General features: G+C 48.0%; 1 protein-coding gene across 4 annotated transcripts in view; it reads left to right on the top strand.

Moving 5' to 3' along the window:
- Positions 1–26,475, top strand: part of LOC144938466 (epiplakin-like) — a 228,337-nt gene that overhangs the window by 185,295 nt on the left and 16,567 nt on the right. For all 4 annotated transcript variants that reach the window (XM_078866306.1, XM_078866305.1, XM_078866307.1 and 1 more), the window contains 19 exons: positions 43–1,321; positions 1,644–1,772; positions 2,495–2,572; positions 3,765–3,926; positions 5,612–5,716; positions 8,172–8,267; positions 10,560–10,685; positions 14,062–14,211; positions 15,894–16,048; positions 17,714–17,840; positions 19,182–19,365; positions 19,618–19,775; positions 20,534–20,712; positions 21,276–21,414; positions 22,626–22,825; positions 23,417–23,579; positions 24,302–24,385; positions 24,947–25,054; positions 26,238–26,339. In XM_078866306.1, the coding sequence (XP_078722432.1) occupies positions 43–1,321; positions 1,644–1,772; positions 2,495–2,572; positions 3,765–3,926; positions 5,612–5,716; positions 8,172–8,267; positions 10,560–10,685; positions 14,062–14,211; positions 15,894–16,048; positions 17,714–17,840; positions 19,182–19,365; positions 19,618–19,775; positions 20,534–20,712; positions 21,276–21,414; positions 22,626–22,825; positions 23,417–23,579; positions 24,302–24,385; positions 24,947–25,054; positions 26,238–26,339 (3,724 nt within the window). The remainder of the gene's footprint in view (positions 1–42; positions 1,322–1,643; positions 1,773–2,494; positions 2,573–3,764; positions 3,927–5,611; positions 5,717–8,171; positions 8,268–10,559; positions 10,686–14,061; positions 14,212–15,893; positions 16,049–17,713; positions 17,841–19,181; positions 19,366–19,617; positions 19,776–20,533; positions 20,713–21,275; positions 21,415–22,625; positions 22,826–23,416; positions 23,580–24,301; positions 24,386–24,946; positions 25,055–26,237; positions 26,340–26,475) is intronic.

Below are 26,475 nucleotides of genomic sequence, written 5' to 3'. Positions count from 1 at the left end.
ATGGACAATCAGCTAACTGAGATTTACCGTTGCACTGGACAGGCTCGGCAAATTGGCCGCTGCATCTAAGCCTGCTGCTGGGCCCGTGGACGAGATAAAGGTCATCGAGGCACAGTCAGTGCAGGCACCGCTGATGCAGTTCCAAGAGCAAGTCAAGATCCCGGCCGACATTGCGACCAAAGCCAAGGCGGCACAAGCGGAGGCCAAGGCGAAGGCTCAGCGAGAGGCCAAGGAGAGGGAAAGAGTTGACCAAGAAGCCAGGGCATTGGCAGAAGCCATAGGAAGGGAACAACTAGAAGCCAAGGCAAAGGAGGCGGAGGCTCGAGCCAAAGCCCAGGAGGAGGCAAAAGCAAAGGCAAAGGCTGAGCAGGAGGCTAAAGAAAGAGCCAAAGCTGAGGCGCAAGCCAAGGAGGTGGCCGCTAAAGCCAAAGCTGAAGAAGAGGCAAGGGCCAAGGCAAAGGCTGAGCAGGAGGCAAAGGACAAGGCCAAGGCCGAGGCTGCAGCAAAGGAGGCGCAAGCCAAGGAGGCGGCCGCTAAAGCCAAGGCTGAAGAAGAGGCAAGGGCCAAGGCAAAAGCTGAGCAGGAGGCAAAGGAAAAGGCTAAGGCCGAGGCTGCAGCAAAGGAGGCCGCCGCCAAAGCCAAAGCTGAAGAAGAGGCAAGGGCCAAGGCAAAGGCTGAACAGGAGGCAAAGGAAACGGCTAAGGCCGAGGCTGCAGCAAAGGAGGCGGACGCTAAAGCCAAGGCTGAAGAAGAGGCAAGGGCCAAGGCAAAGGCTGAACAGGAGGCAAAGGAAAAGGCTAAGGCCGAGGCTGCAGCAAAGGAGGCCGCCGCTAAAGCCAAAGCTGAGGAGGAGGCAAGGGCCAAGGCAAAGGCTGAACAGGAGGCTAAGGAAAAGGCTAAGGCCGAGGCTGCAGCAAAGGAGGCGCAAGCCAAGGAGGCAGAGGCTAAAGCCAAGGCCCAAGAGGAGGCCAGAGCCAAGGCGAAGGCAGAAGCTCTGGCTAAGGCGCAGGAAGAGGAAAAGGTCAGGTTGATAGCTCAGCAGCAGACCAAGGTAAGGTTCCAAGCCGATGCTGCAGCGAAGGCATTAGCGGACTCCATTGCCAAGCAGCAAGAGGAGGCCAGGGCTAAGGAGGCCGAGGCCAAGGAAAGTGAAGCGGTGAAAGCGAAGGAAGCAGAAGAAGCGAGGCTGCGGGCGGAAGCGGAGGCGCGGGCGCTGGCAGAGTCCCTGAGCAAGGCCCAGGCTGAGGCTAAAGCCGAGGCGGAGGCTGACCAAAAGCTTAACTTCATCAAGGACCTCATGGCCCTCATGGAGGAAAAACAGGTGCGTTTGTGTGGATGCAACTGCCAGTTGTAGTTAATTTCTGTAGATGCGAGTACGATCGAGCAAAGTTGTTCAGAGTTTGTCAGACAATTATATGATTATAGGGTGTTAAAGTTGGTTTAATTTGATAGATAATCTATATGTAAGCAAAATGAAAAAAAACTTTCGGCAATTGCCTTTACAAGTTACTGCACAGTGTCCTTAAAAGTACCATCAATCGTAAAGCAACTATAATCAGGCAGATGTTTTGTTTCTATGACAATGGTGGAAACGACTATATGTAATATAGAGCGCTCTTTATTTTGACTTGCCTTGTACCAAGATGGAGATTGAGAGTGCCGACTGGGGGATAGACCTCTCCTCCGTGGGGGCCAACTTGCAGAGCCACAAGAATCTCCACCAGGTCCTGGAGGCCCTGAACACCAAAGTTGTGGAGGCCCAGGCTTATGAGGTACGGTATATGGGGCTCCTTGGTCACGATATGTTAACTACCTCGCCGGGTATACAGGAGGTCGTGGGTTCGATCCCGACCCTGACGCCCGCTGTATATTTTGAGTTTCCATCTTCTCCCCATGGTCACGTGGATTTCTATCGGGAGTTCTCCGGTGTTTACATCCACATTTAGAAACGTGCATTGAGAGTATTTGGCTGCTATGAATTTCCACCATGACAAGCCACTCGTCGAGCTATCATTTGTAGCCAGGTCCATTCTGCAAAAGAGCTATATAGCTGAGTGGAGCCTTACCTGGTAAAACAAAAATTGTTAAATATATTGTACGGCATTGAAGCAATTTACGGATGATTGTCTTGCCAGTTGGTTAAAAACTCTTGGCATTGAATACTCGTTTTGGTCCAGCTTTTGGTTTATTATTACCAATTCCAACATTGTATATTGCTTTATTTGCATGTCGTTTTACTCCTGATTTAGTGGTCTGTGGAAATTCGGGGGTCAGTTTAGATCCATTGCGTTTGACCATTGCGCTGTATCAACTGTATGTACATGGCATGTGACATGTTGTTCCTTCATATTTTCATGGCAAAATCGCCTTATGATGATTGTAATTGGAAATCGTTGCAGCACATTTACGGGTTTGTGCGTGCAGTGCATCTAAACGCATTGTGTATTTTTTTGCTGATGTATAATAATCTGGCATTTCATATGATTCTTTTCAGAGTAAAGTTCCAGCAAGCCGTAAGAAGAATTACACAGACAGTTTGGCAGCGCTAACTGCTACTTATAATAAATCACTTGTAAGTAACATTCCATTCCCTGGCTAGCGCCAGATGAATACACAAACATTTATTGATGGGTTGTCTGATATTTTAAACAATGCTTCTAACAATACCATCTGCTGTACAAACATCCAAGTGCTGAACACATCTGCTTATTTAATATGATCCACATTTAAAAACTAAAGTTCTCAGCATCTCACGAAAGCATTCCATTTTCTCACAGACATGAGTTTATACAAATTCTCTTTTAATTTTTACTTTGAATATATATTTTGAAATTTAACAATTTTATCTGAACTATCTACGCCTCTAAATCAGCTCAAGTCTCCTGCAAATCACGTGACTAGCGTAGCCACTCCCACCGTGAATCCCGCCCCCTGTGGAAATGCGCAGCGGACACCTACGTCCATGGATCGTGATGACGATGACGATGCCAAATTCTTCGCTGAATACGTTCGTACTGTGGCAAATCTACGAGATAGTTCTGAGACGATGGACTCGCCGCCCCGTAATAAAGCGCGGGTGGGTGCCTGGATTCGAACCCAAGACCTCTGCGTTAGAAGAGGCCTCGCTGCTCCAGCTTGGGCAAAAACGAGACTGGTGGCATCGCAGGCAGAGTTTGATTTAATGTATGTTTTATCGTAAACTAGTGAAAATAAGTTATTAAGGTGTCCAGTTTGGGAAGGGCGTTGCTCCCCCCCCCCGTGCCACCCCCCCCAAACTCCGCTCATGCGTGGGGGGCACACCCTGTGCCCAGCTGTGCTGCACACACGGGCACTCAGCAAGGGCGGTTCATTGACTAATCGCTCGATTCATTAAGATGACTATTTCATTTGGCGTTTGGAGGTTATTTTTTTAAATAAATCTTGGTTTTGTACACCTCTCCCCCCCACCCTTTTTCAATTACTCCCTTGCCTTTTCTTCCCAATATTAATATCACATTGCTGTGTTTCTACTCGGCAGTCCCTACGCAAGTGGGGCAGTGAGCTCATTTTCCCCCTTTCCCCCAACCGCTGAGCTCTGCGCCTCCTTCCCTTGTAATTGCCCGCATTCTGTCCCGGGCTCTTGCCGAAAAAAGGAAAAGAAACTCATCGCTCTAACAGGGGTGTATAACGAGCTTCATGATCCACCAGTCTTCATGGTCCACCCTGGCCCAGACACACACATGGGGCACGGCGGTGAAGCAGCCACTCTCTCTCTCGTCTTGCAGGCCGCGTCAGGGGCTCGCTCCACACGACTGCAGGAGCTGCTCGCCTTCTTGGCTCCGGCTGAGGCCGAGCTGGCGTGGGCCAAGGGCCAGGAGACGGAGCAGCTGGAACGCGACTGGAGCGACAAGAACGCCGACATGGAGGCTCAGAGGAAGAGCCTTGACGTGAGTGCCTGCACGCTAGAACTGAGCTTTCCGATTTACCAAAGTCATCGATTCCGTCACCGATTGCACTGGTTCCGTTGCTCGACTAATCGGATAACATGAATATACAGGGGTGCAACGTCCTATTTCGACAGGGCTATGCAAGATATGACTGTGGCCCCCCTTACTTTCTCCCGACTTACTCTTAGGTTTTTTCGGTAAAGTCACGTAGGTAAAAAATTTAATTAAAATTTATAAAGTAAAATAAAAAATCACGACCTTTCGGAGGCAACACAAGCTTCCGTCTTCAGGTGGAACCGTCACAACACGATAGTTGTATCAAGTAATCGTGCTGTGACGGTTCCACCTGAAAACAGAAGCTTGTGTTGCCTCTGAAACGTCGTGATTTTTTATTTTATTTTACTTTTATTAATTTTATTTTTTACCTACGTGACTTTACCGAAAAAACCTAAGAGTATGAATCCTTGCAGTCACGAAAGCTTCAAATCTAGAATTCTCCCGACTTGCTTTTTCTCAAGTAGCTTACTCGTGGTTTTTAACCCATATGCAATAATATGGAGCTTCTAACGACATATTATTTTCGTTGTACCATGTATTGGGTATGGAGGAACACGGTCTCACAGTGACAGTGTATTAATAAAAACAAGATTCAAAGGTCCAATATTCACAATTAAGTTATCATGCATCTTACTTTCATGCCAGCCCATCGGTCTAGGATTTCCTCAAAGTGGGTGGATCGCGCAAGGTTATGCTCCTATTGACACGATGGCCAGACGCATTAGTCGGGCTTGGTCCACGGTAGACCGCAGGTCGTTTTGAATGAATTAGAAATTCGACGACCTTTGGCCGCCTTATTCTAGCTCCTGCGGAGAGGGCTGCTTGATGCATTGCACCTTGCCCGTCGCCCCCACTGATGTCCTTTTCCCCCCCAATGTGTGCAGATGCTACTGACTATTTTATGTAGGGTGTGTAGGCATATGTGCCTATTAAATACATTTCTTGTTTTGGCAGGGGGGGAGTAATGTAGGGGAGGCCGCCATAGCGAGTGGGCCCAAGTAATCGACACATTAATTTGATCTTGACTTAAAGCTTTTGTGACTGCAGGAATTCATATTCTTTGGGTCTTTCGGTAAAATCATGTCGATAAGTTCAAAGAAAATAACAAAAAACTACGTCTGATCGCAACACAATCGGTCGTCATCAGGAAGAAAAAAGAGAGGGACAGCTGCTGAGGCAGACTGTTTTAAAGGTTTAAAATGGGTGTAGCTCAAGGGTCATAAACGAAGTGGGTGGGGCTAGTGATGTTAATTTGATTACTCAGTGGAACAGAATAATCGTCCCTGCTCTTAAGAAATATTTCTGGTCACGCTGTGGAGGTGCACATTAGGGCATGCGACAGTTCATGGATTTGGCGATTGAAATCGGTTATTAAATCTCACGACGCACTCATCAAATCATGCGCGGGTGGGAACCTCACTCTATTTCAAGTAGAATCAGTGTTTTTATCTATATATTCATACCTTGGTTGCCTTGGCTAATTTTGCTTTGGATGGAGTGTTGAAATGTTCACTTGTACGGCGCTTTTGTGATCTGTCGATGAAAGGTGCCGTGTAAAAAAAAAAGTAGTTATTATAAATTTCACATCTGAAAATAAACTTGGCACAATGATTGTGTTCCCTTTGCAGGCATCGCAGAAGAAGCTGAACGAAAAGCAACCCATTTTTGCGGACATCAAGAAGCTGGGAGAAAAGCTGTTGTCAGATAAGCACCCTGCCAAGTCTACTATTGAGGTAGCGTACCAGTGCAATACCCTTTTTGTGTCTGTAAAATAAAAAAACTATTCCCTATTTTTTATTTATCCAGGTAAGGCCCACTGGGAGATATTGGTCTTTTTTAGAAGCGACCTGGCCCTGGCCACTAATGATAGCTCGACGAAGTGGCTTATCACGTGGGAATTTCTAGCAGCCAAATCCTCTAAACGCACGTTTCTAAATGTGGTGGGGAAAAAACTAGAGGACCCGTTGAAAAATTCCACAGGACCACAGAGAGAACATGCAAACTCCGAGAATACAATCATGCCCCCCCACCATCCCAGTCCCAACTGCCACATTTAGATAAGCTCCTCCCCCCTCCCCTTAACCAGTATTTAAGATCTTGTCTCCTGGATTTCTTTTCACTTGATGCAGTAAATTTGGCTGTGACGGTCCCACCTGAAGACGGAGACTTGTGTTGCCTCCGAAACGTCGTGATTCAATTGAGTTATTTTCATTTATTATTATTTTATTATTATTATTTTATTCCTACGTGACTTTACCTAAAAAACCTAAGAGTATGCATCCTTGCAGTCACAAAAGCTTCAAATCTAGAATACAATCATCAGGGTCGGGATCGAACCCACGACCTCATGTATACCAGGCGAGGTAGTTACCATTTCACCACAGTGCCAAGATGTTAACTACATCCTTTTCATAGTCACATCTTATACAGCAGGCGGGTAACAGTGCACTCGTCTGTCGATTGAATCCGCTTCGTACGCTCACGGTTTACATTGGGCGGTGGAAGAAACAAGACAGATGAGACGAAGGTCACAGGCAGAGGGCATCGAGAGATGCTGCAAGTGAGACTTGGTTCAAATGAGGCAGACGTTATGCAAGACACAGACATTTTATAGTTGAAGTTTTTTTCAGTTTTCATTTATTTGGTACAGCCCTGTGAGCCATTTGGTTCTTGAATCGGGTGCAACCGCAACAAACAAAAACATGAACAAGAAACATCTTAAAGTGACTACGCGCAAACAGAAAAAAACCCAGGAAAAAACATCAAAGTCTTCCAGAAAAAGCACCGCACATGAACGCTGTGTGCAAAAATCCCAGTGGGATGCAAGTCAAACAATAACAACCACAAGACAATTTAGATTAAAGTTATCAGTCTAACTCTGTACTACAACAAACAAATATGGCTAAACCAAAACGTTTACCAACAAAGCAACACACATAGGGCATTGTGAAATATGAAAGGAGGGATTGATTCTTTGATTGTGACTCACATTTTGCACCATTCATATTCTTTCCGGCGGAGTTGGATGAAATTTAACATATGGGTAATCACAAAACAGTGTCTCGACACGCCTTTAAGACACCATATAAATCCAAGGTGGCTCAGCGGTTGAGCAAGTGGCTCGCAATCAAGGGGTTGCGAGTTCAAATCCCAGTGAGGTTGATGCAACCCGTTCATTCATCCAGTGCCCAAAACATTTGGAATCTATGGAGAGACTAGCCCCTGCCATATGAATGTGGAAATACCGCCCCTTGTCCCAGGGTCATGAATGAAGATAAGCACTGATCGATACCCATTAGAGAGTGCAGACGACTTGCCTTCAAATCGAATTCGTATTATTGTTTGTTAAAACCAGGAGTAGACACCCTGCATACGGCTCGTTCAGGACCGCTTCATGACGCGATTTATTGAGGATCAGCGTCTCCTATTCACCACGGGCATTGCAAGGTCTTGAAGTATTGAGTTCATACCGAATTCAGAAAAAATGGCTCTCATTTCGATTGCTGACCCCTGGTTTAAAACCGTCGTCTAGAAACCCGTTTTTTCTGCATGCTTTCGTTACGTGTGTAGTGGCATAGCGCTGGCTGCTGGCAGGAAAGGGGATCTGCGGCCCTGACGTCAGCAGGCCAGGTTAAACACCAGAGGGGGATATAAGGGAAAGGTCACAGAAGGGGCACACCAGGAACCCGCTGGTAGGTTTTAGAAAGGGGGCGTGGCCGGGGGCGGAGCCAGGCCACGTGACAGTATAAGAGGGGCCCCTTTAGGGGACCTCGGGGCTGTTGTTTGAGTGGGATCACCGTCGTGCTGCTAAAGTCTTCGTCACCATTCTTCTCGTCGTCTTCACCATTCTTCTCGTTGTAGTCTCCGTCTCTACCATCTCGGGGCGCCGCCAGTCAGGCAACCTACCAACTGTCCTGGCTGAGTAGCGTCGCCGATAATAGACGGACTAATTCTTAAGAGTCTTAACCCCGATGGTGCTCGTCAATAAAGAAGTGCCTCCAAGTCTCATCGTCTCAGAGTTAGTCACCACACGTGGAAATACATTTGCCCTGTCCATGACTCAGCTGGAGAGAGGTCACAAGGCACGGGTTTAATGCCTCAACGATGATCGTCTCTGCCGATCCCGTAACTGTGTGCGCGATTAACGTCGCGCGATGCTCGCCGCGTGTCTCTTGGCTCGCGTCGCAGGCTTCCCTCGAGGGAATCGGCGCCCAGTGGGCCTGGCTGACGCAGCTCGGCGCCTGCGGGGAAACTCACCTGCAAGAGAACGCCGCTTATTTCCAGGTGCCTTACAAACGCCACCTCCCCGCGATCCCAGGCACTCCGCTCTGCTACAACATGGGATCTTTCTTGCCAGTATCAAAAAATATAACAAGAGGTTTTATTGTTATATTTTGGTGTTTCAACATCTTAACACCTGTTTTATTTCCAGAAAGGGTGAAACCTATTGTTATATTTTGTTACTGGAAAGAAAGGTCCCATATTGTAGCTGCTCGCCCCGAGCTATGAATGCCCTGAGAGTGGCATTGTCTTGGTGCTGTTCGCTTTTTTCCGTTCTCTCGTCGAAACACTTTGAGACTCGGCTCAAAGGAAAGCTGTCTCTGGTGAGGACCAATCAGTTTCAAAGACAATGTCGTATATTATCAGAGCACGTTTTTGTTTGCATGTTCGTCACAAGTACGTGTGGTTAATGCAGACACGATTTCTTGACAAAGGATTCTGTTTGGTGTTGTAACATCTTAACACCTGATAATTGGTTTTTTACCCTTCTATCTGGCAACAAAACTGACACCTTTTTACAAGGCGTCATGTTTGCAAAGACCGCAATACCTGCAGTCATAATACAAACAAAATAACATAACTCTGATAATGTGCACTGTCCTTGAAGTTGATTGGTTCACACCCAAGACAGCTTTCCTTAGAGCCTAGTCTCACATGGGTTGGACCAGATGACGCCAAAAGGCGCACAACTCAAAGACAATGCACCATCAGAGTATGAGAGCTCGGGGCAAGCATCTACACTATGGGAACCTCATTTGCCAGTAAAAATATGATAATTGGTTTTTTACCCTTCTATGTGGCAACAAAACTGACACCTTTTTACAAGGAGTCATGTTTGCAAAGACCGCAATACCTGCAGTCATAATACAAACAAAAGAACATAACTCTGATAGTCAGTTTTGTTGCCAGATAGAAGGGTAAAAAACCAATTATCATATTTTTACTGGAAAATGAGGTTCCCATATCTTAACACCTCCTGTTTTATTGCCAGAAAGGGTCAAACCTACTGTTATACTCTGCTCTGCTGTTTGTCGTCGGGGCGTTCAGAGCTGTGATGCGTCGCTGTTCAGTTGCTGTTCACTCGTTCGGATTGAACGGGGGCGGCGACGCGGCCTGGCGGTCGCGCGTTCCCCCCCCCCTCCCCTTGTTGCAGAGGTCCACGGTTTGAATCCGACGGCCACCCAGATTAATAGTGTGGGTGTAGTAACCATAAATAAAGCCCCTCTAGAGCAGTGTTCTTTAATTTTCAGAGGGGCCGCCAGACATTTTAAACCATTGGGGTTTGACAGCACGGTGATGTGTATTGTAGAGGGCCGCACGTCAGGGGCTGCACTAAAGGCCCCCAGGGGCCCCCAGTGGCCCGCGGGCCTTGCAATGAAGAATGCTGCTGTAGAGGGTATTTGGCCTATCCTTTCATGCTGGCCCAGATGACTTGGTAGAGGTGGGCATACCCACACAATACAAATACAGTACTTGATAGAGTGCATATTCTTTAATATGATTGGTATAAACTATCTTCAAATTCGAAATACGGTTATGATTATTTATTGGTAGAAATATGTTCATAATAGATGTTTGAAACGTGTATAACCCTTCTGTTGTGTGTGTGCATGTGCCATTATTTGAAGACATGACCTCGGCACGTACTCGTAGTGTAAAACATGAGCGCATCAGATGGACAACATCAAACTTGTTGGGAGGCATTCATCCGTTCAACTCAGTGCCCAGATGGCTGTTATTATCCACACTCAAACAATCATAGATGTATGTATGTAGCGCTTATTTCGCACCGTACGTAGCCAACAACGCGAGGGAACGACAACAAACTAAACGGTTCACGGCAAGTTGGTGGCATGTTGTCCCCAAGTAGTTCACCTGACCTCTGAAGACACGAGAGGTGACAGAGTGCACCGCAATATGACAAGCAATGTCATTTTTTTTTATCGAGTCGCTCCACTTGGATTGTGACGCGAAGTTGATGAACGATGACGGGTCTGAACGGATTAGAAGAAAAATGTGCGGCGGATTGCGGCGTTTTTCCGAATTGTGACTCGCATACTCCGATTAGCACGGTTGGCTACATACGGTACAAAAGAAGTTCAACGCATACATATGTACGTACACACACAAGTCACCGTGCGTCAACGGTGCATCAGCTGCGGGATCTGGTGAAGGGGTATGATGAGGTGCGCAGGGCATCAGCGGCTCGATCAGATGCCTCGCCCCTGGCTTCACCGCTTCATGCCCGAGCCACCTGACCACCGCGCTGCCTCCTCCTCTTCTTTTTCTTCGCAGTTCTTCCGCGACGTGGACGACACCGGCAAGGAACTGAGCGCCGCGCGGGATTCGCTGAACCAGGCGTACGCGTGCGATGCCTCCACCGACGTGCCACGCCTTGAGAGCCTGCTCCAGCAGACGCACGTGGGTGCCACTTTCCTCGTTTCACTCGCTACGTGTGCGGAAGCGCGATCCATCGATGGATAACCCCACGGAGTCGATAGGTAGATCCGCAGTTTGTTGAGTCGTAGTGAGGGAGCGCAAAGCGTGATCCAGCACCACCAACCTCCAAAGCTCTGGTTGCCTGGCGTGCGCCAGCTCGCCTGTCGTACACACGCGGATATTCTGTGTGCGTACACATATATATGAACCTTATGGCGGGACCCCAGGGTCCCGAATAAACAGATGTAAAAATCGTAATTAATGTATTTTTTGCGACTCCGTCCCACCGCGCAACATAAACGCCGCGACCCACCTGGCGCGGATCATTCTGTTGTCATGTCGTGTCCAAGCGCAGCAGCGAGGACGAATGCGCAGAAGAGCTGGACAAGCGAATGCACTCCATGCTCGGGTATGGGCATGGTCATAAGTCTTATCCAAAGCTGCTCAAACTGCCTACACGACTTAAGTCCTTAATTTTTTATAACGGTATGCATAATACAGTGAAACTGCTCTCTTATCTTCATTATTATTTGTGACCTACCAATGTCTGTAGCCAGGATCAATCGATGACAATCCTATTACCTGCAGATATTTAACAGATGAGATGCATTGCACCGTTAATTCCTCCTGTTTGATAATACTTCTCTTGTCCGTATGGATCTGTGCAGATAGGTTTTTTTTGCGGTTAAGCCATAGTCCCCACATACCGCTCGTATCAATGCGGATAAGAGAAGCGGCGACCCACTACTCTGTAGAGTAACATTGGTATAAACGCTTGTTACAATATGAACAGCGCATTGAAAACGCGTACTATGTTATGTACTGTTTACAAAGTGTGTTCACAAATCCACACTGAGAAACACGATGATTGACAGAGGGGTGTAAATAATTTGTTCGATAGTGTATTTAAATAGAGGTATTGCAGGTAAGTAGTTTTCAGTTTTAAAGGCATAGTTTAACAAGACAACACTTGCCACCATCCTTCAAACCCATTGGTGAAAAAGAGCTAAGTTTTTGTTTACATTATAATATAATGTTTATGCGAGAGCCAGGGGCTTATGGGACCCCGGGGTCCCGCCATAAGGTTCATATATAGAATCTATTGTGCCTCACGCAATATATGACAAAGATCCCCAGTATAGCCTTCTACAGGTAAATGGGGCAAGTGCTGTTACGAAACACCTATTAAGGCTGGCATGGCACACGAGGGGTGGGTGGCCAACACCATGCTAGGCCTTTTCATTCTCCAGTGCTGATCATTACACATTCACCATGTACTCATTTAAGGCTGAGTCAACCTATGGGAGGCCAAGGACCAGTTCAAATTTTCGCCACTTTTGTTGTTCGTGAGTGGGAATCGAACTCGGGTTTCAGGGTTTGTAGTGCAGTATGCTAACCAATGCGACATCATTCCCCACAACGCTGTATATATGCATACAGGGTCATTCACTTATAGATACCTCACTACGCTTAGAGGTAGGCATTTATTTAAAAGCTGCTACATGTCTCCCACCAATCTCAATACACTCTCCCCTGTAAGATACGGAGCCATCACTTTCACAATTTATTCACTCAGCTGTCAAGCAACGTGGGGGTATATAAACACTCATTAATTCATATTCTTAGGTTTTTTCGGTAAAGTCACGTAGGTAAAAAACATTAAAAAGTAAAATAAAATGAAATAAAAATCACGACGTTTCGGAGGCAACTCAGGTGGTACCGTCACAGCCACGAAAGCTGTATCAAGTAAATGAGAGATTGCAGGAGCTACCACTCCGTTTATATAATGGTTGGAGAAGGTGGTGGGGCAAGGGCCGCATACTTTTTATTAATATGGTAAGGTGAGGCTTAAGACTAAGAATAGACTGCTTTTTAATGTGTTTTACCTACGTGACTTTACCGAAAAAACCTAAGAATATGAATCCTTGCAGTCACGAAAGCATCAAATCTAGAACTCATTAATTCGCCGATAACACCTTGATATGTAGAGGATTGCCGAGCTTCGGTAATTGTTTGGGGTCGGCTCCCTTCCTGCTTGCCTGTGGTTCCTCGCACCTCTGAGCTATTGTTTTTCGACGACAGTGAGTGAAGTCTATGCCCATTAAAAGTAGATTTTTTTATAATTATCATCATCTATAAATGGATTATCCTGTATTTCAGTAGTGGGACATCTGCGTCCCGTGGAGCCCCACGTGGTGGGCTGGTCTCAGTGTGTCTAGGGGTGATGCGTGGGGTCGTGGTTAGTGCACAAGCACCACGTCTCAAGCTTGAAGTCCACTACACTACATACTACACTACACACCACACCATATACCGCACACAACACTGTGCACCACACTGCACACTGCACTGCCCACTACACTGTACACTGCACTGTACACTACACTATGCACCACACTATACACACTACACTGTAAACTACACTAGACACTCCGCTAGACACACTACACTAGATACACTACACTATACCCACTACACTATACCCACTACACTATCCACTACACTATACACCACACTATACACACTACACTGTACACTACATTATACACCACACTATACACACTACACTGTAAACTACACTAGGCACTCCGCTAGACACACTACACTAGACACACTACACTATACACTACACTAAACATACTAAACACTACAGTACACTACACCAGTGGTGGGCAACCGGCTTCCCGTTGAGCCCCACATGGTGGGCTGGTCTCAGTATGTCCAGGCTGATGCGTGGGGTCGTGGTTAGTGCACAAGCACCATGTCTCAAGCTTGCGGCCCACTGAGGTGAAGGAGGGCCGCTCACATGGCCCACCGGCTATGGTCTGGGTTGCCTGTCACTGCTGTATTTCCCTTGTTTTTGTTCCACTGCTCAGAGCAGCATACCTGTTCACTGACAACTCAAGACTGAAACACTGCAGGAGGAGACATTTTATCTTTTCCACGCTGCCCCCGCACTGTCATAATATTGCATATTTTTGTTACTGTGTTTGGTGTTTGTGTTCAAACCTTTTTCACGGTGCTTTGTAGTTTAATAATGTTGCTTATAAATATCTCTGTGTTTAGTGTTTATGTCCAAATATTTTTTGCGCCACTTTAGACTTTAATAATAAACCCCAAACAAAGAAGTTGTGAAGAAGGTTTTTAAGTGTAGAAATCAACAAACGATAAAATTTAAGTAAACGAATAAATACCAAAAGTTGTTAGTAACATCGACCAGGTTGATCTTTCCTCAGCTCCTTGCACCAGCCAAAAGGATCAACCCACCGACCGACAACCCCAGAATGCACTCCCAAGTCGAGAGATGATTGCAACGTTGATGATAACTGTGCCGTTTGTCGCGCCACTGTTGTGCCAGACGGAGCAGCGCTTGGTGCCTCTGAGGGGGAAGGTGCACGAGCTGGTGGGAAGGTCCCAGTCGGTGCTCAATCTAAAGCCACGAAGGCCCGGCCACACCCTGAAGGACCCTGTCACCGTCACAGCCATCACAGACTACACGCAGCCTGAGGTAGGCCGCCGCCGTCGTATATTGCTTTAGTTTGACTGTCTCTATGTATGTTGAACTTCTTTCGTAGCAGTCAGCACACGTGGGTTGACGACGCTGTTCTGGGGAAGTGGAGAGTGGTACGGGGAGAGGCTGGAGGGTTTGTAATGGGAAGATGCAGACGAAGCAGTGTGGAAGTGTGAGAACGTAACAGGAGCTGAGATGTATGTATGTTTTAACTTCTTTTGTACCGTACGTAGTCACCCATGCTAATTGGAGGTGCGAGGGAAAGACAACAAACTAAACACAAGAAGTAGTTCGAAAGAAATGAGTTTGCAATCAAGATTTAAAAGTGCACAGCTCCGTTGGCTACCTAATATCGGAAGGAAGAGCATTCCAGACGGCAGCAGAAGCGCTTCTAAAAAGCGTCGCGCGATGCGCTGGTCGTCTTTCTTCGATGGTTAGCCAAAAGCTGCAGCTGCTGCTGCTTGCGAGGATGTTTGCCAGTTTTGCTTGTCCAGTGCTTTCCAGAGGCACCACCCTTGCGAGTGAGTTACTCTGAGATGGTCTGCGAGACACTTACACTGGAGGGCAAGTTTACACTGAGAATCCTTTATCCGGCAGTTCGGTAAAAATGCCAATGATGACGTTAATGAAACAAATATATTTGGCAATTTCTGTAGGTTACCTAATTTTTTTTGCACCTTTGCTTTGACACATCCATATATTTAATTAATCGCTTACAACAACATATGCAATATAACTCCACGGATTATGGGGCCAAGTAAAACATTTTGGGGTCCCCAAAGCTAAAAACAATCTGCAGTTCTAAAACATTTCATTACATCATTGGGTGCAATATAATTGCAAGTTGTATTTGTTACTTAGGACCACACTGCGGATTAGAAACAGAATATTTAATATTTTTCTACGATTGCTTTAATCAATTAACTTTGTGTCGTCTATTCAGGCGTGAGCTGTGGTGCTGATTGGGGATTTATCTGATGATCCTTTACATTCGGACGCTGTGGTGGTGTAATGTTTAGCAAACTGGACTTGCAATCCCAGAGGTCACTGGTTTGATTCGATCTCCCAAAACAATGTTGGAAAGTTAACCCCCCCCCACCCCTTCCTCCCACCTTTGTGCATCCAGACATATAAATGGGCACAGCACAGTCGAATGGCAGGTCACGTGTGGTGGGGTTAAAAGTGTGGGCGCTCCCGCCTCTTCTTCCAAGACGTCCAGTCTGGAAGAGTCGGGCAAAGTACCCTCTGGGGGGGGGGTCTCTTGAGCTTCCTCCAGTGGAGGCCCTTTGTGCGAGCAGTGGAGTGAACAAGGGATTGCAGGGCTACGCCTTTACCTCTCCATTCTAAAACTAAACTAAACTATTTATTTTTATTTTACTGGGAAAGGCCCACTGAACGATAGAGCTCTTTTCCGGAAGCAAGCTGGCCACAAATGATAGCTCAACGAAGTGGCTTATTAACGTGAACATTTATAGCAGCCAAATATAAAAAATGCGTGATGTTGATTTCTAAATATGGAGGGACAAATCGGAGGACAGAGAGAAAATTCCATGCGGCCATAGGGAGAGAGACACGCAAACTCCAAATATACAGCAGGCGTCAGGGTCGGGATCGAACCCACAACCTCCTGTACACCAGGGGAGGTAGTTAACATCTCGCCACTGCGGCGCCCCTTGCAGGTGACGGTGAAGAAGGATCAGGAGTACGAGCTGAAGGACAACTCGGACGCGACGCGGTGGCGCGTGGCAAGCGTCGGCAGGAAGGACGCGACCGTGCCCTCCGTGTGCTTCGTGCTGCCTTCGCCGAACCCGGACGCTTTGCAGGCTGCGGAGCGGTGAGCATCCAAATAATCATCAGCCGGGGAGCTCATCCCTGTTGCCGCTGCGTTGCAGACAACAGTAATAGCGGTGGGGGGGGGGGGGGGATCACGCGTACGATGCACAGATCACGCGACGCTCTTCAAACAAGCGTTTTGTCTTCGGACGTGTTTCGTTAGCAGCAGGGAAGCCGATAGGTAGCTGTGAGGGCAAAATAGGTTCTGCGATTAAATTTTTTTTACGATGGGTAAATACATTTTTATTTAAAGCTTTCGTGACTGCAGGGATTCATATTCTTGGTTCTTTCGGTAAAGTCACGTAGAAGGGAAATAATAATATCATAAAATATAATCCAATAAAAATTCTCACGACGTTTCGACTGCAACACAAGCAATCATCATCAGGTGTGAAATCCACAGCAAGAAAATTTGAAAAAAGTATTTTTTAATTTTTTTAAGTATTCTTGCTGTGGATTTCACACCTGATGACGATTGCTTGTGTTGCAGGCGAAACGTCGGGTAAATAAATGTTGAGGTAAAATGTGTTTGCGTATTTGCAAGAAGTTTTTTTTTTCCTCTGGTTTGTGTCTCCAATGTTTTGGGCAACCCTTTGATGAAGTGCACCAGTTTTCGTTAGGGTGAGTCCGTAATGGTACCCCAGCGTTATACTAGAGTTGCGTTCATATTGGAGCATCTTTATAAGAGTTAGAGTGCTCCCCCCCCCCGCCCCTTGTTACAGATGGACAGGGAGAGCTGATGCACAAACTTTCGTTGGAAAGCATAAAAAATAACACCCGTGATTTCTGTGCAGTCAGTCGGTAACTATCAGTCAGTATTAACGTGGGAATGTTTACATTTTAGAATTCAGAAAAAATGGTTTCCATTTGAAAGGTCAAACATTTTAATTGCAGGATTTGTTTACAAACGTGTTTCAATTGTTCCTTGTAATAGTTTATTGGCATTGACGATATTTATTTTATTGCAAAGACAGCTTTTTGGAATGTCCTTTGCACAGAGTAATTAGGTTACACAACCTTAAAATAATCTTGTGACTTGGTCATTGAGAGGTTCATCGATTAGAAAATTGCGTGGAATAAACTGGGACAGATATCAGTGAGTCGACAGAAACACATTGAATCTCTAAAGAAACTAAACCGCATTGTCGCTATCCTGTGTTTTTCCATTTTACAATGCAACGGGCTTCTGCGTGATTGAGTACTTGCAACAGTTTCCATTTGGTTCATCGCCAGCGAGTTTCAACACCATCCCAGTTGGCGAGCCAACCCCCGCTGAGCAAAGAACTCCGCGAGTTAAAAGTGTCTGTTGTTGTTGTTGTCATATCCTCAAATCTTGTAAATAAATTTTAACCCAATTCCCAATGTGGTATCGACTGCAAACTTGGTATGCTTATGTCATACTGATGACAATACTATATTCTATCATAATAAATAAATACAAATTTTTTTAACAATCTTTTTTATATGTTATGTTTTACCTTGGCTCTAATTGTCCACGGTAAACTGACGTTGGCTGTAATTGACCACGGTCCCTTACGTGATGGCAAGCTTCGGGGCCACTTCCTGGAGTCGTGGAGTTCTTCCATTACTAGTACATTTCATAAAAGCGTGTTTAAAAAAAAGTTTTTGTTAAATATTACTTATTGTTTTTATTCCCCCGGCACAGACTAAGACAGCAGCACAAGGATATTCTCGCAGCCCTGAACGGCAAGACGGCAGATCTGCGCAGCTTATTGGCCTGGCACCACCTGCTGCAGTACACCAAGATCATCCGTGCTTGGGACCTCCCCACGGTGAGACCTTAACCGGCAAATAAATAACACTGTGCACGAGCCAGTGGTTACGTGTGCCGCGCTTGGTGTAATGGTCAGGGCACATTGGGCTTGCAAATCCACTGGAATTGGGGGGGGGGGTTGGCACGGTGGCGAGATGTTAATTACGTCGCTTGGTATGCAGGAGGTCGTGGGTTCGATCCCGACCCTGACGCCTGCTGTATATTTGGAGTTTGCGTGATCTCCCCGTGGTCAACTGGATTTCTCTCCGGGTCCTTTGGGTTTTCCCTCCACATTTAGAAATGTGCGTTTAGAGTATTTGGCTGCTATGAATTTCCACTTGATAAGCCACTTCGTTGTGCTATCATATGTGGCCAGGTCGCTTCTGAAAAAGAGCCATATAGTTCAGTGGGCCTTACCTAGTAGAATAAAAAATAAAACGTTTAAATAGTTGAAAATCCGAAGTTATAGGTTGAATCTCACCGGCCGGCACGGCAGTTGAAGCAATGGGCTACTTGTCTAAAATTCTACTTAAGAGACTAAAGAGGCATGTGCATTCAAGGTACATTCAAAGTGAACATGAGTGTGAAGGATTTTCACCTGTCAACATACACCACAGTCGATTGGCAGTTTGATTGTGGTGGGGTCAAAGTGTGGGAAATCGGACCTCTTCCAAGATGTCGGTCGGGCGTGGAAGATTAGGCCAAAATACATTATGCGTGGTGGACAGGTACGCTAATTAGTGCTGGTCTCTTGCGACTTATGACAAGCACTCGTATAAAAACTGTGGTGGAGTTTGCCAAGGCCACACCAGATACGAATACCAATGTTCTACTGTTACCTTATGATCTGACTCATCCGCACAAGAGGAATGTGGAATTTCCAGCACTTACTCAGGATTGTAAACAGGAGATGAGTTGCAAACACAGGCAAAGGTCATTTATCAGGATATTAATGATGCTACAACCTGGCCTTGGCTTGTACGCAGGGTCTATGAGATACTGCCTCTAGTACCATGGCAGGGCATTAGGCCCCCCTACCACTGACTTGTACAAAGGCACAATCCGTTGACAATGCAGTGCCGAGCAGCACCTGTGTTGGGCATGTCCACGATTTCCACTCATAGCCACCAACACCGGTGACGATTATCTGAACCAGTAATGGGCCTCCCCTAGATCGACTCGGCCTCAATTGAGTATCTTAGGCGGCACTTAGGAAGACAAAGGCGGCCGGGCGTGGTGCTGGCCAACACCCACCCCCTTCGATGTGCCGTGCCGGTCTTCGTAGGTGCTCGCCGACAGCACTTGCTCCAACAGTCTGTTGAGGCTATACGGACGGACGGGGGGATCTTTGTCTTTGCAGCTGAAGAAGCTGGCACTGGGACAGAAGGAGGAGGCGCTGAAGGAGCTGGAGCGCCGTCGGCAGGCCTTCCTGGAGGAGCGCGCCACCTCGCAGGCACCTGGCGATGCCGAGACGGCGCAGGCCGAGGCGGAGGTGTCCACCTGCAAGCAGCACGTGGCGCAGCTTGAGGCCAGCATGCACAGCGGTGAGCATCCTCTAGTGGCACAGCTAAAGGTCGGCATGCGCAGCGGTGAGATCATTATTACCATGGCCTAACCCCCAAAATCAAGTATGAATCGTAGCATTGGCCGCGAAAACTTACGCGCATTGAGTTAACGAAATGAACGCTGGTTCTGACCTCCGGTAACCGTCGTAGCGCGGCGCTCTTTCCCCAACGTTGACCCGACGTCGTCGCTCTCACCGCCCCCCCCACCACCACGCGCGTGCCCCGGAGCAGAGGAGCAGAGCGAGGCAGCGTGCGCTCGCTGCGTGACGGCGCTGAGAGACCTCCGCGGGCGGCTGGGAGAGAAGGAGGAGCGCGTGGCGGCCGGGTGCCAGGGCGGCCTGCAGGGAGACCACGAGCAGCACAGCGTCGCTCGCGTCGTACAGCACGAGGTGCCCCCGCCGGCGCGCTCGCCCGCCCTGCGGAACGCGATCACTCGGCACGCTCGATCACTCGCTCCTGTTGCTCTTTCACTCGCTCACTCGCCCAAGCTCTCTCTCCCGAGGTGCAACCGCCGGCGCGCTCGCCGCCCTGCGGAACGCAATCACTCGGCACGCTCGCCCGCTCGCTCACCCAAGCTCTCTTTTCGAATAAAAATCTATCTTCCATCCAGCTTGACTCCCCTTTACGACCTTCACTGTAACCAAAGCACCCCCCCACATTCCTATGGTAGAGGTGAGTCTCTCCACGGGACAACCACGGCTTTCTCTCCCACAAAGTGGTACTAATTCTATCGCCCCCGGAGGAATGATGGAAAAAAACCCGACCAGTATTTGAACTTGCAACCTTTTAACGTCCGATGTCTACGTATGTAATATGTCTGCGTGTATGTCCCTGTGTATGTGTTTATGTGGGGGGCGGTGGCGCAGCGGTTAAAACGCTGCTCTATGAACCCGGTGACACCGAGTTCCATTCCCACTCACGGCCAACACCAATGACTGGTCATGAGCCTCCCCTAGGTCGACTCGGCCTAAAATTTGCACTACTTAGGTAGACAACGACGGCCGGGCGTGATGCTAGCCACCCACCCCCTTCGATAGATGTTCCGTGCTGTCCCCCTTATAGGTGCAACTCGCTAACAGCGCTCGTCCCAGCAGTCTGTTGAAGGCTACACGTGGTGGGTGACGGGGATCTTGGCCTTTGTGTGCAGGATCTGCAGAAGGAGCTGGAGGCGCTGGCCGGGGAGCTGGAGCAGCTGGAGCACGAGGGGGCCGCGCTGCTGGCGCTGAGCCCCGCGCCACCCAGCAGCGGCGCCCTGCGCTCCGAGCTGCCGCTCGCCACCCAGCAGAGGGAGCGCGCCTACGCCCTGCTGCTGCTGCTCGTCCAACGGTAAATCGAGGGGTTCTAAGAGAGGTATCCTCCACGGGGAGAGGTTGGCTGGTTTGCAACGCGCAGTAAGGGTTTCGCGGCCGACGTTAGCCGTAGTAGAGTGGGTTTTTTTTGGGGGGCGGTTAGATCGCGTAAATATGAATGTGCCGTTAAACCCGCCGACACAGCCAATTAGTAAGCATAAACAGAACGTGCCAATTAGTTGCTTGTTACTGGGACCCACAGACAAAGCGGGAAGGCGGCAGCCCGGCAGGTGAGCCGGCACCAATTTCAATGTGCGATGTAATCGAGGGAGCGTGCGTTGTCCTGGTGTGGTCTGGGACTGTTGTTGTTGTTGTTGTTTTTCTGCCTTGCATTTGGTGTTGACAAATCAGCAGGAATGAATGTACTTGTGCAATTTGTACTTCTGCACTTTATTTATTTCTAGCGACTTTTCATGACATTTTTTTTTATCTTGTATTGTTTGTTGATGTGACCCTGAGCGGCCCCTACTGGACATCCTCCTCCGACTCCGATATAAATAAAGATTCTAATTCTGATTCACGCGCCGTCTCTGACGCCAGGTTGCGCGCCATGGGAGAGGTGGTGAGCTCCAGCCGGGACTCCGAGCGCTGCCTCGGAGCCCTGGAGGTGAAACTGGCCCAGGAGCCCGGGGCCGTGACGGACCCCGACGCCCTCAACGCCTCCGTCAAGAACCTCAAGGTCCTCCCATCACATTCACGCGTTCCCTTTCACAAACGAACGAGATGTTCCGGGTGGCTCAGAGGTCGGAGCACTAAAGCTTGCGCCGCTGAGGGACCTTGGGTTCGAATCCAGGCGGGCGCTTGTGATTTAAGCAGGTCATCAAGTGTTTGCGAGTTGGTGGTCGCAGCCCGGTTAACAATGACGAATAAAATAAAATAAACTGTGAAATTGTTCTAAAATTACGCAGCACTTAAACCTAATACAATATAAATGTGGCATACAATCACAAAGTTATGGGAAACTGATATCGCGACAATCGTCATGTTGTGAAATGTTACGTCATGCCATATCACATCATGAAAAATACGAAGTTAAAAGGTCACGTGCCTGGCAATAGGGAGGAGGTGCACATTGTTAGGGGTGGAATACACAAGCGAATGATGCACTCGCCCTACCGCTAACCCCAGCCACACCAGCAAACCAGACCCCCCACCTCTAGCCATAGTACTCAGCTCACTTGCCAGCAAAACCATAACCTTAGCATTTCAACATGCTTGCCAAATAAGTGATTGTCCTACCACGAGCTCTATCCACACTAACCACCCGTTCTCTAGCCCTAACACTCAGCACGCTAGCCAGCAAGATCCTATCCCTGCCTCTAGCCCAGACCACACTAGCCAACCAAACCCTAACTTTAGCCCTAACCACAACCAACTGACCAGTCCCAAGCACTATCCCGACTGCCACTTTTATCCCAAACCCCTACGCCAAACATTTTCACTTGCTGTTCACTTTTGTCATCGTTCACCATGCTTTTCGAACGGGCACCGCAGCAAACCCTCCCCTCTAGTGCCACCGCCTCCACCACCACCTCCAAACAAATACAAAGATCCCCCGTGTAGCCTTAACAGATTGTAGGGGCAAGTGCTGTTAGGAAGCACCTATGAAGGCCAACACAGCACACGAGGGGGTGAGTAGCCAGCACGACGCCCAGCCGCCTTTGTCTCCAAGTGGCGACGTTTACACACCGCACCAGGTACTCATTTGAGAGGCTCAGGACCGGTTCGGATAATCGTCACCGGTGTTGGCCGTGACCGGTGATCGAACCTGGGTCCGCCAGATTCGTAGCGCACCGCGCTAACCGCTCCACCACCGCTCCCCACCACCACTGCTATCACCTCCCGAGTACGATCTCTTATCTCCGCTGCGTGCGGCTCTTCCCTCCGCAGGCCCTTGCCGCAGACGCGGCGGAGCCGCTGGGGACCGCGATGGACGCAGCCGGGGCGGCGCTGCAGCGAGCCGAGGGTGCGGACGGCCCCCTGGCGCAGGCTGCAGGAGGCCACGCGGACCCCGACCTCGCCTCCTACAGGGAGCACGACGCTCGGCTCCGAGGCCGGGCCAAGCAGCTGCAGACGGAGCTCGCCGCCAGGTGAGCGGAGGGCGACTGGCAGCGGCAACAAGCAAAACCCGACGATGTCCCTCGGTGCTGGCGCTCGCCCGATGGGGAAGGGGAGGGCGGGGGTGGGGTGCTCGCTTTCGGAAGAGAATTGGACAGGAGATGGATTGATATGGGAGAAATGTCGACAACGAATGGAGATGATGCAGCGTGATGAGGGAAGTGACGGTTGAAACTGACTTTAATTTGCGTCTGTTTCGTAAGCATTTGAATTTCAGTTGGTATTTGATGCACCCCTAATTTCCTCTTGTGTACAAGTGTGCCCTATTGTGCAATCGGTGTATGTGACGGTTACGACGATGATAGTAGTACTGATGATGGTGGTAGTGAGGGTGATGATGTATGTATGTACGTTGAACTTCATTTCGCACCGTACGTAGGCAACCGTGCTAATCAGAAGTTCGGGAACAATGATGAGGAGACTCGTGGTATTTATTCTGCGTGGTCCGACCACCTAGGCTGGGCGACCTGGGGCCAACCGTGCTAATCGGAGGTGCAGGAACAATAATGATGATGATGATGGGGATGCTTACGATGTTTATTCTGCCTGGTCCAACCGTCTAGGCTTGGTGACCTGGAGGCACTGTCCAAGAAAACGGCTAAGTTCCATGAGATCCATCTTTGGCTCGTGCAGCTGTTGGAGCGGAGTGGTGAGAAGCAGAAGGGGCTGCTCGCTGCAGATAAACCAGACTCCCAGAGCGTCACTCTGCTGCTGGAACAACAAAAGGTCAGTTTTTTGGGCGCCGCAGTGGCGAGTGGATGTTACGTCCCCTCGCATGGTTCGCAGGAGGTCGTGGGTTCGATCCCGACTCTGACGATTCCCGTTGTATATTTGGTGTCCGCGTGAACACGTGTGAATCTTTCTTCGCATTAGATTATTTGGCTGCTATTGTAAGTTCCCACATGTGATGATAAACCACTTCGATGAGCTATCATGTGTGGCCAGGTCGCCTCTAAAAAAATTCGCTCATAGCTCAGTGAACTTTACTTGGTAAATAACATGTTTTAGTATAGTTTGACCTTTCGCTACGCATTTTTCCCCATGATTAATCAATTAATTGAATCATTCAAAATTATGACAGGTAATCAAATCTCTGAGAGTGGAAAATCATTAAACACATAACGGACATCATTGATCATCAGTGGTCAGAATTCTTTTTTGTATTGTTGTTTATTCGTATGTGCTTCATATGTTTTGTGAAATAGATTGCAAGTGTAACTATCTCAGAATAAACTCCTGTGAATACACGCATTGGAAAACGTGCACCTCTCCACAGACAGACACACAGACTCTTACTTCAGCAGGCCAGGCCCCTTGTGAGCTAATCAATAAATTTTACGACAACCACATCCCGAGGCCGTCGGCAGTGGCGGAATTTGCAGGACGTCGCAAGTTTGGGAATGCGCGGTGCTGTGTTGGCAGTGCCGTAACGCCTGCTTGTGCTGCAGGTGCTGGTTGACGAGCTGGAGAAAGCGCAAAAGAAGGTGGATGAGTGCAGGAAGAGTGCAGAAGAATGTGCATCCCACGTGCAGGTATGACTCTTCGAGGGCTTCTCGTGGTTATCCGCAGATTCCAGATTCCACTGCAGCTTTTCCCGTTTGAATTTTCGTGTGGTTTCAGGTGGCTAACTCTTCCCCCCTTTTACCGCCGTGAGCCAGTGGTAGAAATTCCGCTGCGCTAGGGTAGGGGTGAGTCTAATCCGTACGATTAAAATTATTATTTGTATCTACCCCGGAGGGAAGCATTATGGACCGAGTCGAACCCCCAAACCAGAATTTCAACTCGCAACCTTCCGAATGTGAGCCGTTCGCTCTGCTGCTGCTGAGCCACCCACGCAGATCACACGAAGGTCAGGTTCGAACCTATGTGCTCAAACTCGGCAGGCCAGAAACTCCCTCCCCGGCCAGCTGAGTCTCAAGTTGAATGGTTTGTCGCATCATTCACGTAACCCGCTTGAGAACTCGCCCCATTTAAATATATTGGCAGCGCAATAACTTTGGCACCTCACATGTCACCGCCCTGGTCCCCTGCCGACATGGTTGGATGAAGGACTGCACGTTGTTTGACGCTTGCACGTTTTTGTCTTTCTACAGACATACGACACGAGAGTGTCGGCGTATCGGACTTCCATCGAGAAGCAGCTGAAGACACCGGCGCAGTGGCCGGCCGGCTCCAACGTGGCCGACGATTTGAACAAGGAGGTACGACGTCATTCCGGAGCATTCGTGCTGACAAATTACAAACACAACAGCATTCGCTCGCTCTTCAGGCATCTCCAAAGGGTCCATAATCAGCATGGGGAATTGTTAGCGCTTAAGCATGTCATAGAGCAGATCATGTTTAATAATAATAATAGGAGTTTTTCCCCTTTTTCTGGCAACAAAACTGAAACCTTTTTACAAGGATTCATGTCTGCATTAACCACAATACTTGCAGTCAAAATGCAAACAAAAAACACACTATGATAATATATGCATTGTCCTTGAAACTGATTGGTCCACACCAAGGGACGGCTTTCTTTTGAGCCAATTGGTGCTCGACCAGAGGACGCCATAAGGCGTACAGCTCAAAGACAATGCACTATCAAAGTAATGAGGGCTCGGGGTGAGCATCTACATCATTAGACCTCCTTTGCCAATATAATAATATTATATTTTGGTACTGACAAAGGAGGCCTTGATGCAGATCATGTTTGTTTGCATGTTTTGCCTCAAGTCTAACACTGGTGATACAAGGCCATAAAAGAAGGCTCTTTCTGGTGTAGGCCAATTGGTTTAAAAGATCATGTATATTATCACAAGATGTATTTTTTCATGTGTTTCCACAAGTTCGTGTGGCTAATGCAGGTGTTTGAACATCTTAACACAACCCTTTTATTTCCAGAAAGGGAAAAGCCTAATCTTATATTTTAATCACTTTTAAACTGGCAATAAGGTCCCATAGTGTTAAGGTGTTCAAACACCAAATAGACACAAGACATCAAATCTGCATTCACCACGTGTACTTGTGGTACAAAAATGCAAACAAATTCGCTTTGATAATATTTCCACTGTCCTTGATATTGATTGGCCAACACCAGAGACAGCCGCTTTCATGGCTTTGTCTCACCAGGGCTGGACCAAAGCCCACAAAAAGGCGACCAGTACAAGGACAAGGCAAAGACCAAAGCATTGATAGCATGGGTTAAGCAGCGATATCTATGGGGCCCTTTTGCCAGTTTCAAGTTTTTGGCCTTGTCTATCAGTCAACGTTCTGCTGTGTTTTATTTGTGGGTCCCATGAATATAACTGCTTTAAAAATATATATTGAGGGGTTGTACACACCGACAGTTTGTCAGCGCACTTCTTTCATGAGTGTCCTGATGTCATTTATCTTCAATCTCAGACGTCAGACCTGGTGGGCAGATACGGCACAATACTGGGCCATGCCAAGCAGCAAGTGGGCTCCCTGAGCGAAGACCTCAAGCGCATTCAAGACGCTGAACAGGTGCGGCCGTTGCACTCACTCTGCATGTGTGATTGTGTGTGACTATAACAACTTATAAAAACAGGAACATTAATATTCATAGGAATCTTAAGACACTCATTGAGACCTTAGTAAATAAATCCTCAGTACGTCACTT

Source organism: Lampetra fluviatilis, chromosome 22 (genome assembly GCF_964198595.1).
Source record: "Lampetra fluviatilis chromosome 22, kcLamFluv1.1, whole genome shotgun sequence".
Taxonomy (NCBI): domain Eukaryota; kingdom Metazoa; phylum Chordata; class Hyperoartia; order Petromyzontiformes; family Petromyzontidae; genus Lampetra; species Lampetra fluviatilis.
This window is presented reverse-complemented; position numbering and strand designations above follow the sequence as displayed.